Genomic DNA, 19745 nt, shown 5'->3' with positions numbered 1-19745 from the left:
GTAAGATGCCATCTTGATATTTTGTAACAACTTGACTGGATCTTCTTTGGATTCACCCGCATAAATCTTTTCTAATCCTTCCGGCCAATGTTTATGTGCCTTTGCCACTGAAGTACCTGCAATCAGTGCTTTGGATTGAGATGTTGAGGAGACAGTTTCTTTAAGGAAGAATAGATAAGTTTTTCCATGGCATCTTTTAAGCCACTCGAATCCCCTTTATGTAAAGTGGTCTTTCCCAGCTGAGCTTTAGAGACGTCCGCTGATGGTAAAGGATCTAAGAGGCACTCTGGATCCTCATTGATGGCAAAGGGAGCTTTAAAAAGTGTTTGGAAATTCCCAGGAAGGAAGCCTTTTATTTCTATTCCCTTAGAATTAAATCCTTTAACTGGATGCAAAGGAAAAACCTTGGATTTCTTTCCTTTGCTCCTGAACTGTTCCTTAATCACCCATCAGGCACTGGTATCCTTTACCAATAGATTCCTCTGGAAAGGAAAATTCATCAGAAGAATCACTAGAATCCTCATCTCTTGATTCTGACATAACAGAGCTTACTTCAGAAATCCCAGGATCTTTTCTTAGCCGGATTTATTACTGGAGAATCCTGGGAAGCAGAGGCCTGAGCAGACTGAACAGCTGCAGTATGCATTTCAACAAATTTTTGTTGCAGACTTTGCTGAAACCAACTTAGGAAAGTAGTAATTTCCAATTTCTTTGCTTCTTCAGAAGCCTCTTTAGTACAAATGGAACAGATTTTGCGCTTCTATCCATCTGGCATCGGTTGGGAAAATGCAGCACAGTTTAAGTGTTTAGATTTTGCAGACCATTTCCCGCTCTCTCCGCAGTCTCAGGATTAGACATACTGAAGTGAAAGAGAAAAGCTGAACAAAATATAAAAAAAAAAAAAACTACAATTCAGGCTAGACTCACTTAAGGTAAAAGCAAAAAGTCTTACCTTAAATGGCCTTGAAGTGTGTTGGAGGGCAGGTGAGAACACACTTGCAACAGATTCTGAGTGCACCTGGCAAACAGTTGCTGCTTGTTAAATAGCCTTTTAAGACCAGGAAACCAAAATGTTGGTTTGTTCCACTGCCAGCACCTCCCAACTAGCACACGCATGCGCACCATAGTCTGCCCGGCCCTGCCGACGGATCAAATAAAAACAGGGGAGATGCAGGCGTCCGGCGTGCTTAACCCTGGCAGATCTTCCGAAAAAATGAAGCAGAGCCTCAGCCCTCTCACCTTACTGCTGGGGAAAAACCTGACACCCTCCTCTGCCGAACGCAGGCAAAGAACTGGGGCTGTTTGGGGTAAGTGGCAATTTATAGTGCAAAATGTAATGGGGTTAGGTATTTAAAAGAGTTTTGAGGATTGCCTGCCTATTTTTCCCCCCTCCAGATTAGAAATCCCTGTTGCAAAGCACTGCCTCTAATCTGAAGGGATAAATACAGATTTTGTCTTGAATTGCAAAACAATCGTCAATAACAAGTGTTTAAGGGATTGTCTGCTTTGAAACATTTGTAGCAGCATGACTAGTCCAGTGACTAAGCTGTCATGGTGCTTCAGTCTTTATATGCAGCAAATACAGACTTTGAGCACTTTGCCATCCCCAGCAGTCATTAGCCAGTTTACAGCTGACTGTGCATATCTGGCATCTTCTCAGAATTAACCCTTCCATTCAGCCCACACCTTGCCAGAAAGAGGAGGGGGAGGCGAAGGGGAGTGTCCCTTTAAAGTGGTTTATAGAAATTTTATTTAGGTGAAAAATGTATTCTGCCATAGTTAGGCAATGCAAGTATTTGAAAGCCAAAATGTAAGTAGACAGTGTTCAAGAACTCTTCTAGACACACAGCACATTTAAAATGATTTTTAATTAAACACAAATTTCAATATAACAATTATTTGAAACAAAAATACAGTAGACATGTAATTAGAAAGGCTTCCACAGGAAGAGTGTTCATGACAGTGATCTTGAATTCAAGTAAAAGTGCAGTAATAAGCATGAGGATATCTGAAGTCCTCTTCTATTTCACTAGAACATTTTGCAGATTCATAAAGCTATTTGCACATTAAACTGGGTTAAAAGTCCTAAGTAGGTTCTAGTATGGTCAGTATTCATTGGAAAGGTCGCTCTTTAGATTCCTGTTACACAGTGGCATCTTCATCTTCAACAAGTTTGAACACCCCATGCTTGGCTTTTTGAGCTAGAACATTGTCTTTCATTTGTGCTAAAAATAAAAAAATAAAGATTCCACATGATGTTTGAGAGGGCAGACATTGTTTGAACAAACAACTAAGACAAGTTCCCTTGCAAAGAGTATGTAGAAACTGGCAGTGTGTTTAATACAACAGACTACATTTAATCTACACAAGATTAATATGAATTAAGTTACAGGTGGACGCAATCAAATCAATTTACAGTTTCTCCATAATTACAGTATGCATAAGAGCCTATTTCTGTAAACCATAGTCCATTTGCAAAAAAAACAAAAAACTGCAGCAGTTTTTAAAGTAAACTCTCAACACAGTGGTTCTACATAATGAGCACACAGAACTCTATTTGTAGTTTATCTGCAAGGAACTAGAAAGTGCATGTATGTTCAAAGAGCCATAAGTTAACTCACCAACAAGGTCACTTCTGTCCAGTAGCAGTTCCAAGTCTTTGTCGCTAATCACTTTCTCAGTTGATCCTTTAACTTCCCTGATAGGAGGAAAATTGAGAAAATATGACCTCAGTTGGGCAGGAAAAAAAAAGCAGGCCCATTACACAAAGCCATAGCACCCGCAATTGTAGAAATGTTGGAAAAATTTTACATCACGGTTTACCTACCTCTCATAATCGCGAGATTCCAGCAACTCCATCAGTTCTTTGGGATCTAAGCAGCTCTTTGACTGGTTCATGCCAGTTTGTCCACCTTTGAATTTGTCTAAAGGTAAGAAAATGGTTTTATTTCCAAAAGTGGATTGGAGGGAGAGGAGGAAGAGAGAATTATAGATTATGTGACCACTCATGCACATTAAAGTATCATTACACAAAACTAAGGCATACGTTTGCAGCTTATTTCTTTCAAATGTGAGATTTTGTGAACATACTTAACATTAGAAGTTATGAATGCACAAAGCTTTTAAACACTATGTTCAACCAGATGGATGGTAGCATTGGAAGGTTACCAACATTATTCTTTCTAGCTGCATTCTAAAACATTTAAAGAGTTTTTTTGCTGACAGTCTATTCAGAACTCCTGATAACGACAGACTGGTGTGTATGCAATAATAAAAAAAATTTAAAAATGGGGGGCAGTTGTACATAAATTAAAATCTTAAATATGGCTTAGGTACATCATGAATACACAGTCCTGAACGTCTCAAATGTCCCCTGAAAGGGAACCTGTGAGAAGGTTACTAGAATAGTACATATTCTTTGTACAAACATGGCTTATGAAGAACATACTATAAACAACTTACTCTTGTGAATGACCAGTTTCTCTAGTTTTCTTTTTGCTGCAGCTCTCTCAACAATTTTTTGGTCAATAGTGTTTGCAGTCACAAGACGATAGACTACAACAGGTTTGGTCTGCCCAATTCGATGACATCTATCTTGGGCTTGTAGATCAGCTTGTGGATTCTGGCAAATGAAATGAAGACATTAGTAAAACAAAACCCCAACATAGAACAGAAACCCTTATTTACAATAAGCTCCAAAATAGTGAAGTTCTATTAAACACTATCCAGATGAGTGTGTGGTTATTAATTTAGTACTAGTTAACCCCTAAAGGGTCACGGACGTATGAGGTACGTCCCAAAAAAAAAAAAAAAAAAAAAAAAAAAAGTCCTTAAGGATCGCTTACGTCCGCTGCAAACCTGAGTGTTGGAAGCGATCGTGATCGCTTCCAGCAGCTCTAAGGGAATTACACGTAAGTGCGAGCAGTCGTAGGGATTCCCTGCTCTAGTGCGCATGTCTATGTTCGTGGGAAACTTCCCCGAACATAGACGAACGCACTAGAGCAGGGAATCCCATAACTCCTCACTTACGTGGGTTGTCTACTCTTACAAATGGTATGCCATGGTGGGGTTAATTTTCATTAGGTCCTATTGGCATTTTATATATTTTATAATTATTTGGTGGAATTTTTTTCACCCTATCAATAAAACTGCCATTTTTTCACCATCACTGGAGTCCTGCATTGTGTATCCATCGGTAAACAACAGAAGGGATCATTTGGGCCCCCCCACTACTATCTGGGGAGGCACCCTAGAGCTTTATTTTCACGTAATCTTGGGAGTGCATTACATTTATACAACTGTTTTTTTTCCCAATTGTATTACACTAGGTATGCATTTTGTTTATTTTAGATTTACAGCCGTATCCCAAATTCCTTTGTTGTCTTGTATTCTTGCTGTGTAAAGGTAAAGGTAATCTTTTCTGGGTAGTGACCTGGGAGGCTGTCGCACTATATCTTTGAGATAAGTATTAATTTTCATTTTTTAGGGCATATTTAGTGCCTATATATTGTCTACATATTGGGGTATTCTTGGTCAGCAACAGGAACTGAGAATCCATGCCTAAAGTATAATTTGAGAGAGAAAAAAAGAAAAAGAAAATGACTACTCCAAAAGACTGGTGGTAAAATGAGTGCATGGAAAGTGTTAAAATCCCACCATTTGAAATACCCTAGGGTGTCTACTTTTTAGCCGGCTTCAAAAATGCCCCAAGTAGGACATGGGTGCATGATGACCAGCTGTGAAATTTCCAAGTCTTTTAATGCCCAGAGAACCCGACGTACCTATACATGGGGGTATCCCTGTACTCAGAAGATGTTGCTGAACACATATTGGGGTGTTCCTTTGGCAGTAACCCTTAAAGTTATCCGTACATGTATCTTTAAAAATCTTTTTTTTTTATTTGGCATAGAATGGTCGAAAAAGGGTTGCATGAAAAGAGTCAAGATACCCCAAATTTAATACCTACGGTTGTCTTTTAAAAATTATATACATGTGATGAGTTCTTCAGGGATTCCTGACAGATAGTCTTACAATGTAATTTGTGTTAATTTTGAAAATATATATAAATAAATAAATGGCTTGGAAATAGCAAAGTGCTACTTGTACTTATTGCCCTATAACTTTGCAAAAAAGCTAAGAACATGTTAACATTGGGTATTTCTAAACTCAGGACAAAATTTAGACACTAATTAGCACGGGTGTTTGGCGGTTGTAGATGTGTAACAGATTTTGGGTGTCAGTTAGAAAAGGTGCGTTTTATAAAAAAATATATGATGATGAAAATAATGGTATCTTTAGAAAGATCATTTAATGGCGAGAAGAAAAAAAAAATACAAAAAGTCTATAATATGTGTATATACAGTAAACGAGTAAGAGGAAAATTACAGCTAAACACAAAGCAGAAATTTAAAAAAAAAAAGAGCCCTGGTCCTTAACGGTAAGAAAATGGAAAAACTGTCTGGTCACTAAGGGGTTAAAATTTTTTTTTTTTAAATCGTACTTATTGCATACATCTTTCTCAGATTATGCAGTGTACTAAACCAATAGTAAAAGATACTTACCCAGTCACTGTCGTATATGATGACTGTATCAGCAGCAGTCAAGTTGATACCTAATCCCCCTGCACGAGTGCTAACCAGGAAGATGAAGACATCTGGGTCGGTGTTAAAATTCCGCATCTTTAGGAAATTGGGGAGAAACACAAACATGAAATTGAGAGGGATTGTTACTTTAATTTTTGGAACACAATATATTTAACATTTTGAAATCCTTACATTCTCTTCTCTTTCGCCGTATGACATGGATCCATCTAACCTGCTGAACTTGAATTTTTTGTAATAGCAGTAGTCCATTAATATATCCAACATCATAGTCATCTGTGAAAATATTAACACCTACAAAGAAGAAAACCAGATGAATACAGAACAAAAAAAAAAAGCACACAAGTGAAAGAACTGTCAGATTCACTGGTCTAATTTTGCATTTGTCACATTCATTTAGCATACCTTGTGTCCTCTCGTTTTCATCTCTGGTAATAGTCTATCCAAGACAAGGAATTTTCCAGAACTATTCACCAGTTCTTTATCAACCTAAAAAAAAAAAAAAGTTATTGAATAAAAACCACATCCACATGTAAGCCTAGCCCAAGACTTATTTTCAATAAAATAAAATCTAAAACAAATAAATAAAAGTTCATGGGTTTATGCTTAAAATGTGCGTTTTAAGTTTATACTCCAAACTGTACAAGGAAAAAAGAAAAGAACCTCTAAACAATGTATGGAAGGGTTCATACCTTAAAACTCTGTGTTCCTGGGTCTAGAGGGTACTCTATTAAATATGGATGATTACAGCATTTCCTCAACAGCATCATAACATTTTTCATTTTGATATTCACTTCTGCATCTACCGGAAGGCTTACATCAACCACCGGTCTAGAGGAAACAATGTTTCAAATCAAAAAGCGTTCCAAAACTAAAAATAAACATGCTATTTTTTCTGGTTAATATTTACCTTTCTTCTTGTTGTTCTTGCTGTTTAATAAGTTTGCTGATCAGTTTTTCTAAATCATTTGGAGTGTCCTTGTCCAGCTCTGAATAATTAACCACTTTGCGACTCCGTCTCTTACCTCTTCCACCAGCAGGGGATGCTATTATTGTATCAGTTTTCTAAAAGACATTACAACAGTTAAAACATACACATATACACACAAACACACACACATATATATATATATATATATATATAAAATAAAAAATATCCAAACACTTTAAAAATATACTAAAGTTCACCCGAAATACATTTCCTGCACTTTAATCCATTACAACATCCCCTAATTTTGGCCATTCTGGTTGGCTGAGAACTTCAGCTTACTCCAGTAAGCATATATTCTAATGCTCCTAGTTGTGTCCTGGTTGCATTTGACCAAAGGACCACAAATCACAGTCCAAATCAAAATCAGCAGCGCAAAGACAGACATGTTAGATGCACAGTAACAATTTTTTTATATTTTAATATCTGTATATACCCCAATATCTGCATTTAACAATATAAATACATCAGTGTCTATATAGATGTTTAAACAGCAATTGAATGAAGACTTGCTAAAACAATATTTAGGGATATATTTTTTTTAATTTGTTGGGTAATGGCTTCTTGATCCAAAGATAAAGCTGACTGCCATTCTGGCACCAATAAGGATTTTTTTTCCCCCTAGTTTGTTGCAAATTTGAAAGTGCTTCAAACTTTTTTGGATCAATAGCAAACACAGATGTGAGAAAGACTGAACTTGAGGGACACATGTCTCTTTTCAGCAGATAGCCGTGACAATTTAACAGCTTAACCCCTTAAGGACCAAACTTCTGGAATAAAAGGGAATTATGACATGTCACACATGTCATGTGTCCTTAAGGGGTTAAGGAACATGCTGTATCTCACCTTATTCACTCCAAGCATGTTTTCAATTGTCCGATTAACAATTGCTTTATAGAAAGTTTCTTGTTTTTGGGTCAGAGGTGCATAAACTATAACTTCACGCTTAGGAGGTACCTCCAGTGTAACATCACACTTCAGTCTTCTCAGTAAGAATGGAGTCAAAATCTACAAAGAAACACATTCAAATGATCCATTGCACATCAAAAAAAAAAAAAAAAAATGAGTCTTATGCATTATTACAGGTATACATAAAAGAAAAGATTCCTTTATACAACGTAGACTGCCAAGTAGTAGATCCCCCTATGAATCCAAACTTAATTTAGTAAAGAAAGTTTAGATTGACATTTTATGATACCTGGTGCAACATGTGTAGAATGTTCTGCTCTCGTTCCTTGGCTACAATGTCTGCAGCATTTTGCGTTATTCCAGTTATATCAAACCATGCTTCAAAGCTATCAGGAGAAAGCAGAGTTTATAGAGTTTCACACACCTTTACTCAAATGTTGGTGTTTTTCATAAATCCATTCTCATTCCAGATTTAGAGACTCACTTACCTCCTCAGGTCATCAAACACATCAGGCAGTAAAAAGTTAAGAAGAGACCACAATTCTGCTAGATTGTTTTGTAGAGGTGTGCCAGTCAAAAGTAGCTTGTTGTCAGAATGAAAAAGTTTCAATTCCTGAATAAGACGACAGTTCATATTTTTAATCCTGTGCCCTTCATCCAAAATCATGTACTTCCAGGATGTACGCTAGACGTGGAAGGGAAAACAAAGATTTTGAACATACAATAGGCTGTCAAAGCACACGCCCTTTGCCTATAAACAGTCAAAAATAAAACCCCAATATCAGATTTCTATGTACTAGCACTTCTAAAGTTGAAATTGCAGTCCTTATGATAAAAAAAAATAAGAAAAAAAATAAGTTAGTACCTTTTACACAAAAAAGGGGAAATACCAAAAATTACCTGTAAAGCAGGGCGATCTCTCATTGCAATCTCAAAAGAAGTTACCACCACTGGATGGATCTTCAAAGAGCCATGGCGCTGATTAATTTTTCGTGCCAATGCACGACGTTCTTGCGGGTTTCCATGGTAGAGAATAACAGGAATCTGAAGGATAGGAAGTTTAAACCATTTAAAAAAAAAAAAAAAAAAAAAGATAATATTTGCAACATACATTCTTAATAGGTACTAACTACAGCATGCAGAGAGTGACTGCAACATTAACAAATTCACAGCTAGGAAAGACACATTTCTGTGTGAATGACTAGCACAGGGTGCAAAAAGAATCTTTAATGTTAAACTAGTCTACAATATAAAAACAAAAAACTTTATATTTTTTGCTGTTTTACGATCACCAGTGTGCTTGCTATAAATATTTAACTAGCTTCCAAGTCCTTATGCTGAAATACATACAGTTTTATAATTTGCTTACAGTTTACGCAAGAGTTCTGTACAAGACACAAATTGATGGCAGAAGGAAGTAAGTCTTAATGGAAAGAAAAGGGGGGGGGGGTGAAGGCGGGGAACGTGTTGTTACTTTCTGCGTGTTCCGCTGTAAAGTTATATAAAAGGATGACAAACCTCAGGGGAAAATCGTTTAAACTCAGACATCCAGTTAGGAAGAGTGGACAATGGGCCACAAACAAGAAAAGGCCCTGGTACTCCTCTCTCAACCATCATGGATATTGTGGCAATACACTGTACAGTCTTTCCTAGACCCATTTCGTCAGCCAATATGCCATTGATTCCATTTTCCCAGAGCATCTGCATTAAAACAGGAAAAAAAAAATAATAATAAAAAAAAAAAAAGGTTAGATTTGAACGATAACACTAAGCAAATTTACAAAAAAGTTTCAAACCAAGGAGACCGATCTAGACAACCCTATGGACTGTCTATGATAGGGTTAGAGAGGTACATGCTTTTAAAAAAAAAAAAAAATTAAGAAATACTAACATTTACTCATTTTTAATGTTCGACTGTTCCTTATTAGGTCCCTATCCCTTTAAAACACGAACCGCAAAAAGAAAGCGCAATGGGCGAGTCTGGGGAAGTCATGCTATGCATGACGTAAACATGCAGACCATTGGGAAAAAAAAAAATATATATACATATGCACATTTTTTTTTTTTATTTAAAATATTCAAGGTGCTTTGCCAGCTCTAAGATTAGTAAAAACCATTTGATCACTCCTGCTGCAGCCAACACAACTGTCAGATTATAGCAAATGGCACCAACTGTGACAATAAGTTATTCAATCTAACCCTCTGTTCAGAATAACTACCACTGTAAATGTTATGCTAGTACTCTGCGTTTGCATACCAATTGCATACCAACCAGAATCTGAGTAGAACAGGAAACCTACCCTGAGCCACTCCATGCCTTCCACCTGGTACCATCGCATTATCCCACCAATAAAGTACTTTGGCTGTTGATAAGGCACAGGCTTCCCATCTACTGTTCGTGTTGGGTCAAGTAGATGTTTGGCATTGTGCCTCACTGCTTGGGATAAACGGTCTTTAATGACACTGTTAGAGTCTCCATTTTTCTCTAGGTCTTCGGTGTTGAGTTTGCTAGGAGACTTTTCATCCTGTAAGTCAGAAATTGTTTATTACTTGCTCATCTACGGAAGAGTGTTGGAACAGGCCCCAAAGTAGAGGTCAGAGGTAAACACTTTAAAAAGCAACCACTTCTACATACAATGTTATTTACAAAAGTGAGAATTCAAATTGATTACATAGCGCACTCAATTTTTACAGTTTGTCATTTTGACTTTAAAATTCACTTTGGGTTATCACTATAGTTAATAAGCATGAGATTTTTCAAATTTTTGAGCAGTATAATTTGAACTTGATGCTACTAGTCTGAACAGGTATAGCCAGTAGATAGAGCACTTTAAAGAAGTCACAACAGAGACCAATGAGATCTGTTATAGAGCTAGTTCAAGGAAGACCCTACATTATTCAAAATGGCAGGAGATTATAAATTTACATTAAGGTAGTAACTACGGAGGAAATTATTGAAACAGGACAGGCACATAGTCCACACATAGAGTTGAGGAATTGTGGGTGCATTTGGAATACGGAATTGTTCCTGTGTGCAGTGTGACTTTTTGGCTGCAATAACGGTCTTTACCATTCTGATATGGCTTTCCAATCAGTTGGTCAATCTAGCAACACCAGTGCTGGATTTTGCTTTCAATAAGCCAAAGGAAACATTGTGAGGCTGAGTATCTGTGGGCAATTTGACCTTAGCACTGACTCCCATCTGCAATTGCGCTCAAAAGGTGTCTGATTTGGCCACGGTCAAAGCTCTGTTCCATCCAGTCAAAAGCTTCAAAAACATTGTATGGATCTGAAGGGTCTTTTCTAAAATGTTAACCAAAACAGGGGAGCCCAAAAAATTCATATGTTCCTTCATAAGAAGGAAGGGACCTAGTCAAAAACCACAGAGCGGAGTGGGGGAAATACTTCCCATTATTCTGCCCTGAGTTTTTAAAAATGGCTAAAACCACCACATGTTTTTCTGATAGTCACTTGATTCATCACTCAATATAATGTGTTTCCACTTCGAGTGCAAACAAAAGTGAGACCATTCCAGCCCACCTAAGCAAGGAGCATGGCAATAGCAGATATCGAATCAGTAGCTCACTTAGTTTTGTTTGGAGGTTTGTTTTTTTGCAGTTAATGAGCCAATATTGGTTCTCATGAACCTGTGCAACCCACCACTGCAAGGCAACTGCACCTATGTTTAAATTGTCCAGGGCAGAAACTATTTTATTCAAGAAAAATAAATAAAAAAATATGGGTAACACACGCTGACACCATATCCTTCCAAGCAGGTTACATGCAATTGTTTTATACAGAGTGTCAGTGTACTGTAACTAAAGATCTTGCATGTCAAATGTTTCATTTGTTTAGAATGCTCACTCTAAAGGTCATATTCCCCATAATACATCAGAGGCAAACCATGAAAAGAAATTATTGTAAAGGTTTCAGATGAGTCTACACTGAGGTTATAATGTTGACCGTGAGAAATACACAAACTACACACGAGATATTACATACTACAGCTTTGCTTTATAAAGATACCCAGCACTTTGCCCTGCTTACACAAAACATCCCAAATTGTGGTACATACCTGCATATCAACCTTGCTTTTCTTTGACACTGATAAGATTTCCTAAGAAAGAGAATGTGTAGCTGTTTTACACTGTAAATAAACGAGCAATAAGGATCATCAACAGTAGGAATAAATACAATCTTCTTATAAAAAAGTACTTTACCTCTTTAGACATCACGTCTGAAATACTATAAGTTTCGTCTCTTTGCCTTTTCTTCTTAGGATCTAAATTTTACAAAAACCCCACACACAATTAAGATTTGTTCTACCGCTTCTGCATAGAGAAATACTAAATTGAAAGTTAAAACTCATTTACAAGCTTATAAAATAGGTACACACAAAACGCACCAGATTGATCTTCATTCTGAGTTGCTTGCTTTTTTGCCTTTAAAAGAAAATAAATCAAAGACAAATAAAGGAAGTTAGTATTACAATTAAAACTGAAGTACAAATTAATAAAGCAGTCCATATAATATGGATTCTAGATCCATGCGCTGTGCAAACCAAAAAAGCCACAAAGCTCTTAATATAGACATAGCAGACAACATACAAAAACTTAAAAGAATGTTACCGTTGCAGATTCACCCTGCTTCTGTTTCTTTTTTTCAAGTTTTTCTTTCCTTTTTGTTTCCTAATTGAAAATAAAATACGCCTTCAAATATACATAAAAATCAACCCAAATAGTTCTGTAAACTGTACGTTAAAAAAAAATATTTTCACAATTGGCTACTGTATTGAGTGTACTCTGCAGACATTGAAATGAATACAGGTCTCCTGTACTTGTGAAGTCTGTGGCAGACAACTTTGGGAGTTTGGGATCAAAGGACACATGCCTATACTAGTCTATCCTTAGGCCATTTGGGGAATGGACATCCTGGTGGTGCGGTAAAAATATAAAGTTATCCTGGATACATATTTTTTTATTTTCCTGTTCAAATACCTCAAGTTGCTGCTGTTCCATCTTAGTTAAGAGGAACTTGGAATAAATGTTGCTCTTTTCAAGTAAATGCTGGAGTCTCCTATAACGCAGCTCATTAGAATCCCTTTCCCATGACATCCGAGCCTAAAAAAAAAAAAAAAATATATATAAATATACATATAAAAGATCCTTTTATCCTTGAAAGATGTTACTGTAGACTGCAGCCACTACACAAACACATTCTTGAAAGCATTAAATATCTGACAGGAATGATTTTGTGCATTTACCACTCAATTAAACATTTACAAAAAAATACATTATTATTAAACATGTTCAGTTAACGGCAGAATTGGGTTTCTTTTTTCAAAACTGTAAATATACAGAAGAGCGGTACAAGTTAACCGCTATCGCACAGATTATCAATATTGAACTTTAACAAAAACAAAGCAATATTGGACAATCCCTGATGCCTAGTGCAGGTGGAACCACGATCGTAGTTTGGAATGGAGGCACCTAAGGAGTACAGCTTAGTTTATTGAATGGAGCTGGGAATGGGGCCTATGTTCCTGTCCTCCAGTCATTTAAAGCACGGTGTTTCAGGAGTGTCATTTATGTTAAGAAACAGGGTTTATAGACGCAATACACGTCAAGGGTTTCTGCGGCTTTTTTGTATGTGTGCGCCCCCCCTCATTGAGGTGTATGGATTATTTTTTATTTTTTTTGTATTTTATAATTCACCATAACATGGTATGTAGATTTTAGCCATGTTTACCAACAAGGCATTATTTAGTGGATTCCCCCCCACCCCCCACTCCTTCCCATTTGTTGTTTACGCTACAATTTAAAACATAGGCCATTGGATGAAGAGAGAGTGTTTGAGAAAGTGTTGATACAGGCAAGACATGTATCCAGCTTTCCATTTACTCTGCTACAATTATTATAGATTTCACAACATATGTGGAATAAAAGGTTAACAGTATAACACAGAACCTAGTTTGAGTACATGAAGGAAATGAGAGCAAATGTGGTCGAGCAAGAATAAGCTTTTCTTCTATGTACCTGGCATTTCCTTCATTGGGTGTTCATTTATCATGCCAGAACGCTGTGCAGATTGTGGCTAAAAACAGGAAGTGCTGTGTGCTTAACCACCAAAAAAAACAAAAACTACAACACACCTATAGAAAAGCAGCAGCCCCTTCAAGAGGAGAGCTACACAACACAAAGAAGTACACCAGAAAGCATACCAATTGGTAAAAATGTAGATAGGGCTAGGATAGTAATCAATACACACACACACACACACACACACACACGTTTACCTATTCTACTCATCTTTAATAGACCACAAATGTGAGCATAGCCATTTTGGAGAAAAAAAAAAAAAAACACATTTTAAGACATGTCTCTACTGGTTGACACATTCTGCATGATTAATACTCCCAGCCAATGACACAGAATGCTGATAGTTGTCATAAAAGCACTGCGATAATTGCATCCATTCGTCACAATGTGGTTTTTGCTGCTCATTCGCCATATTTGGTTGGGCCAGAAATCATCGAAATTATGATCTCGCAGCAGGCGGAGCAGCTTCCACAACGATGCTGGATAAAAGGCGAGTTTTCAAGAGTTTTATGTTCCCAAAGGGGGGGTCACGAATCCTATATTTACATTAGTCTTTATCTTTAAGGTTATTTCTATCACATTTCAAGGAACATCAATTTGTCACAAGTGAGCAAAAACATAAAATTGCCCTATTTTAGAACATGCTGCCAATGTATTAAGCCACGTTTACGCATGCATCCACGATTCTATAATTCCATACAAACATCCAAGTGTTTAGTTGTGATCCTGGTCAAACCAAGGTAGCAATTTACCTTTTCCAACATTTTCTTTTCTTCCACCTCACCAGCTTTTTCAAGCTTATCTTCTTCTTTTAACATGGATGGAGTTATGACCATTTCATCAAAGGGAGCTTCCATCTCTGATGAAGGAGAACCTAAAAACAAAACAGGTTATAAAACACTTTTTCAAGCATGGCTGGACTGACTTTTCAAAGAGCTGATTTTCTCATATGGATTATCTTCACAGCAAAGCTTTGAGGGCAGAGCATGGGTTTTTTCATGTTTGTTCAGTTATCTACTTATGAAATCAACTCAACTCCAGTTCCAAGAAAAGATAAAATGCAAAACATGGAGCAAAGCAAAAGCTACCAATAAAGGCCAATATGCAGATGATCATATTATTGTAGTGGTTTTGGTGCTATCCTTTCACCTTTTAATGTTTGTTTACATTTGGCCAAGGACACACTTCTCCTGGCTGCCAGACAGCCAAATGAGTCCATGACCACTCCAGTACTTGGAAGTAGTTGGAGCCTGTATGTGCAGCATTTCATACTGAAACACCGAACATACAGAGATAACGTAGCTTGTAACTTCCCCTTCGGCAGTATCATTAGTCAGCCTGGAAATGTCACCCCACCTCGCCACACAGGTCCTCTAAGACATCACTCCCTCTCCAATGAGAGTAATATCACTAAAGGAGGATCAAGCTGCACAGTGTATAGGTGAGGTTTTGCTTTGTTTTTGTTTGTTACGTATGCAGAGTAACACTAAGATGTTTAAAGGTCCACATGAGGACACCAAATGTGGGTAATGCGAAGAAAGAATCACTAGATTAGCAGAGTACTTCAATTGCAGCACACCCTATGTCCCCTCCCCCATGCTTTTAGATAAAAAGGAGCAGTTTCAGAGAGGTAACTGTCAAAGTGCTGGATTACAGGACTTCATAAGTGTTGAAAAGGACTGACATCTGTGACACTGTTTCCATAGTCCCCAAACCTATATTCCATTTTGCACATCTTATCCTCCATTATCTCGGTCGAGATACTGCTCTCTCCTGGTGCTCCTCCTACCTCTTCCAGTGCTCATTCAGTGTTTCTTTCTCTGGCTCTGCCTCTTCTCCCCAACAACCCTGTTGGTGTTTCCCATGGTTCTGTCCTTGGTCCCCTGCTGTTCTCGATCTATTCTGGCTCCATTGGTAAACTCATCAACTCGTTTGGATTTCAATATAATTTCTAAGTGGATGACACGCAAATCTGTGTGCAGTAGCGATCTCTCTCCGCCACTCTTGACTCGTGTCGCGGCTGCCTCTCTACTATCTCCAAATAGATAGCTGCTCACTTCCGCAAACTTAACCTGTCCAAAACAGAACTTCTGATCTTGCCTTCCTCAAGTGCTGCTACTCCCGTGTCTGTCTCCCTCAAAGTCAACAGTGCTACCATCAGCTTTACCTCACAGGCTCGCTGCCTAGGTGATCTCTTTGGACATGAGGGGTGAAGGAGAGGTCAGGGTCAGTCAATCATCAAATCCTGTTACTTCCATCAAAAAAAAAAAAAACCCCAGCAAGTATCTGCCCCTATTTAACACTGGATGCAGCTACGGTGCTGTTCCATGCTGCTATCCTCTCACCTTGACTACTGCAATCACTTCTCAGTTGTCTTACGTGTTCCCAACTTTCCCCATTACAGTTTATAACGAATGCGGAGGCGAGGCTCATCATGTCCACTCGCACCTCCCCCCTTGTCAGTTCCTACATTGGCTTCCAGTAAGATATAGTGCTCAATTTAAGATTCTGATACTTGCTTACAAATCTCTATATAAAGCTGCTCCAACCTACCTATCCTCCCTAATACACAAGTATTTCCAGTCTAGGCCCCTGCGCTCTGCCGAAGACCTAATTCTATCCTCTGTTCGTACTCCCACCTCTGATGCTCGCCTTCAACACTTCTCTAGGGCTGCATCATTCCTATGGAACTCCCTTCCCTTCTCCGTCAGACTTTCACTTAGTCTCGACTCCTTCAAAAAAATTATTGAAAATTTATTTTAATTTTTTCAGGAAAGCAGATCAAACTGTTAACAGCTTTCCATCCCTGCACCATGATTCCTCTCCGACAACGATCAAAATAACAAAACAATAAAAAAAATAAACCACACAAAGCACTCAGGGAATACTATTCTAGCAACTTACTTTCCTATCCTACACTTAGCTGTTGTGTCACAGTGTATGCGCTACTGCCTCTAACATGTAAGCAGGGCCCTCAACCCCTCTGTTCCTGTGCGTCCAACTTGTCTGGTCTCAAATACTGGTTTGCTATTTTACAGTGTTGTGGATTTTTTGTCAGCACTTCATAAATAATAAAAATGTACACTTTTATAAATGAATCTGGCTTTCAAGGTGATCAAATGTCCTGTTAACTTCCTGGTTTGCTCAGCTCATGGGAGCTAAACTAAATACTGCAATCATCCAGAGCACCTGAGAGATGTATATCAGGATATAGAGATAATACTCAATGTTAGAAGCCAACATACAAGTCACAGTCAAATTAAACGATTATACCATATGAACCCTGACAACGTCACTGATTTGAAGTGCCTGGAGACTATTGAAAGCATTTTGCTATGAAACACTGCTGTCGGCAGTGTAGCTACATAGCTCAGCAGCATCAATGGGGAGTCATTAAAATCTTGAAACAAAAATTTCCAGGCCGGGCAATAAGAATTCTGTGCATATCTGGCATCTATCAGGGCACAAAGCATGTTGGCGACAAAAGCCAATGGTAATATGCCTTCCCCACATCCTGCCCTCCCTGACATCCAATCTGTTCCATTTTGTCTTGGTTCCTACCTTGTCATAGGATATGCATAAAATATATATATTTTTTAAATAACTGATTGGAGGAACTTTTAGTATCAAATAACTTGCTATGATCCCAAAAATATATAATATGGAGGTTATGGATGAAGTACATTTAAAGTGGATCAATCAGCAAGAACATTTCATTTGTTTCTATAGTGACAGCCCTGGTGACTCTTTGCTTCACATTTGCTCTTCTGCTGAACAAATCTGAGTAACAAGGCCTTTTATACTAGAGGAGAGCTTTAATGAACACATCACTAATTGCACCCCATTGTACAGTGCTATGGAATTTTGCTGGTGAAATATATATATATATATATATATATATATATATATATATATATATATATATCCAAGTTTAGGAGGAAGGGGCAGGAAAAAATGAAGCAGCAAATACACATTTTGGCTTCAAAATATTGAATTTAAATTGATGTTTCAGATTATTGTCTTCAACTATATTGTTAAAAGTGGCTATTCTTCAGACATGCAACAGCTCAGAAATGGCTGGGGACCACAGTGGACGAGCCATATTAAAGAAAATTTTCTCAGAGACAAACTGACAGTATGGTGAACAACACTGCAACCCTTTGAAAAGATGTGGCAACCATGAGTTGACTTGGGCAACAGATGGCTTAGACAGGCTAGGCGGCCCTGCGGTGGGTTGCTGACGAGGGACATTAAGAGCTGGACCCAACATAAGCCACGGTTGAAGCTGGAGAGAAACGAGTGGCATTCTTGATGCTTTAATTTTTTGTTTATGTTTTTGCCCAACAGGGCTTCCGTTCTCTTAATTTTTTAAAAACCAACAGCCCAACAAAGGGATTTTCGAGAAGATCGGTTACAAACAGTAGACACCTTACAACGAACACAATGGTAAAAATGCCAGATATACCGCACTTGTGTTTGTTGCGCTATGTAATCGGTTATTTAAAACCCCTGTGTCAGAATGCCTGTGACTATCTTTTGTATCGTACTATGGCGGTTTCAAAATAAAGAATTGAGAAAAAAAAAAAAAGTTGCTATTCTTTTTCCACGTGGAAGGCACAGCACAGGGAGAGACAAAGGAGAGAGAAGAGAGGAGGATGCTCCCAATAAAACAGTTATGAAACTTCATAGCTTGGGGCTGCCCAACCCATCAGAACAGTTTAATGAAACAAGTAAATTCAGACTGCATCCTATATCATTATTTCTGGAAATGTATCTGCAAACATCTAGAATCAAGTACTCAGGAGATAGGACCATTTTAGAACATGAAATAACAGGATAAACAATTATATACTTATGAGTGCAGCATTAAAGGGTATAAAAGTAAAAAACATTTGATTACAATAAGAGCACAGGTCAAAATGTATGTAATGCCACACTACAATTAAAGGGACACTAGTCACCAGAACAAAACTCCTTCAATAGGCACGCTGCAGAAACATTTAACTTCTGTATTAGATAATTAACAGGCATGTTTTATTACTGCCCTTCCACAAGTCATTAAAAAAAAAACCAAGACATGCTTTTCTTATTCAACATGAATAGCACATGCTCGGTCTCTACAGGTGCATTTAACAGGCAACCATGTTGAACATTCTGACTTTGAACTTCACACAAAGTAACGAAAATTCTGAGGCAGAATGTTCTATGTCCACATGGACACTGGGCGTAGTGCAAGAGGAAATGCCTGGGGGCAATGTCCTGTAAATGGAGCTGTCACTATTTAAGTCGAATTAATGTTCCTGATGGAAAATGTTAAACTTTAAAAGTTTGCCACAGAATCATTCAATTTTCCCCCAGGTCTGTTACCATGGTGATTGCGGTTTATTTTACGAATTGTCCCCCAGAATAGCATGTGTTCTGCCTTGATGAAGGTGGTTCTCAGGTAAAATAAGATATCTGCACTCAATATAGATTAGACAATGGGGGCGAAATCCCTCCCTGCCCAGAACTAGTCACACACACACTCTCCCTGCAGCCATGGGATAACATGGAAAGCTGAATATGGTACATGACTGCCATTCCTATCCTAGCTCTACAGGACTGCGCTGCCCATCACGCTCAGCCAGCCCCCTCCTCCCTTTCCTCACCGCTGCCGAGCTGTTCCACTGGCATGGTGTTGGCTGGTACCGCAGACACTGGATTTACCGGACCGGACTCTCTGCACAGCCTTCAACCCCCGCTGGCTCGCGCCAAAGCAGCTCTGGATCTGGCGCGCTCGAGTCACGTGACGAAGCAAAGGCCCCTCCCACTCTTTCGGCTCTCTTTGAAGAATGCACAGCGGACCGAGGGAAATATCGCGAGACTTTCTCCCCGTGCATTCCTGCGTGTGGCGCGAGTTTTTTTCCCCTTTTTTTCTCTCTCTCTCTCTCTCTCTCTCTCTCTATGCCAGTGTAAGGGAGACACTGTGTCACGTGACAGTCAGGGGGTGGGGGTATCCACAGCGTGACACGTTCTAGAACTGGAGATTCAGAACTTATAGATAATAAATGTAGAATACAGAGTGTGTGAGGGCAGCATGATATCCTGTACATTATTTGTATTTCATTTTTTACTCTTTATTTCATTTTAATTTTACTATCACTTCTTTCT

At 38.3% G+C, this 19745-nt stretch overlaps 1 protein-coding gene across 1 annotated transcript; it reads right to left on the bottom strand.

Annotated features, from left to right (window-relative positions):
- Positions 1-1849: 1849 nt before the first annotated feature.
- On the bottom strand, positions 1850-19395 carry HELLS (helicase, lymphoid specific). Its single transcript, XM_063434001.1, has 22 exons — positions 19244-19395; positions 14348-14469; positions 12495-12617; positions 12126-12185; positions 11903-11939; positions 11718-11779; positions 11573-11614; positions 9798-10022; positions 9016-9198; positions 8398-8541; positions 7986-8182; positions 7787-7883; positions 7435-7596; positions 6511-6665; positions 6293-6431; positions 6006-6089; positions 5775-5894; positions 5562-5678; positions 3463-3622; positions 2828-2924; positions 2622-2698; positions 1850-2225 (listed from the first exon to the last, which is right to left on the bottom strand). Exons 1-22 carry the CDS (start codon positions 19266-19268, stop codon positions 2143-2145), a joined length of 2511 nt encoding a protein of 836 aa, XP_063290071.1. The 5' UTR covers positions 19269-19395; the 3' UTR covers positions 1850-2142.
- Between the last annotated feature and the right edge of the window lie 350 nt (positions 19396-19745).

This window comes from Pelobates fuscus, chromosome 10, assembly GCF_036172605.1.
Source record: "Pelobates fuscus isolate aPelFus1 chromosome 10, aPelFus1.pri, whole genome shotgun sequence".
In the NCBI taxonomy this organism is placed as follows: Eukaryota; Metazoa; Chordata; class Amphibia; order Anura; family Pelobatidae; genus Pelobates; species Pelobates fuscus.
The sequence above is the reverse complement of the archived record's forward strand: the minus strand, read 5'-3'. Positions and strand labels throughout refer to the sequence as shown.

Excerpts from the sequence above, each read along its gene's own strand:
- HELLS (XM_063434001.1), bottom strand. The coding sequence starts at position 19,268 with ATGCCAGTGGAACAGCTCGGCAGCG. Across the intron at positions 8,542-9,015 it reads TTAAACGATTTTCCCCTGAG|ATTCCTGTTATTCTCTACCA; the intron begins GTTTGTCATCCT and ends CCTATCCTTCAG. Across the intron at positions 8,183-8,397 it reads GAGATCGCCCTGCTTTACAG|CGTACATCCTGGAAGTACAT; the intron begins GTAATTTTTGGT and ends TTCCACGTCTAG.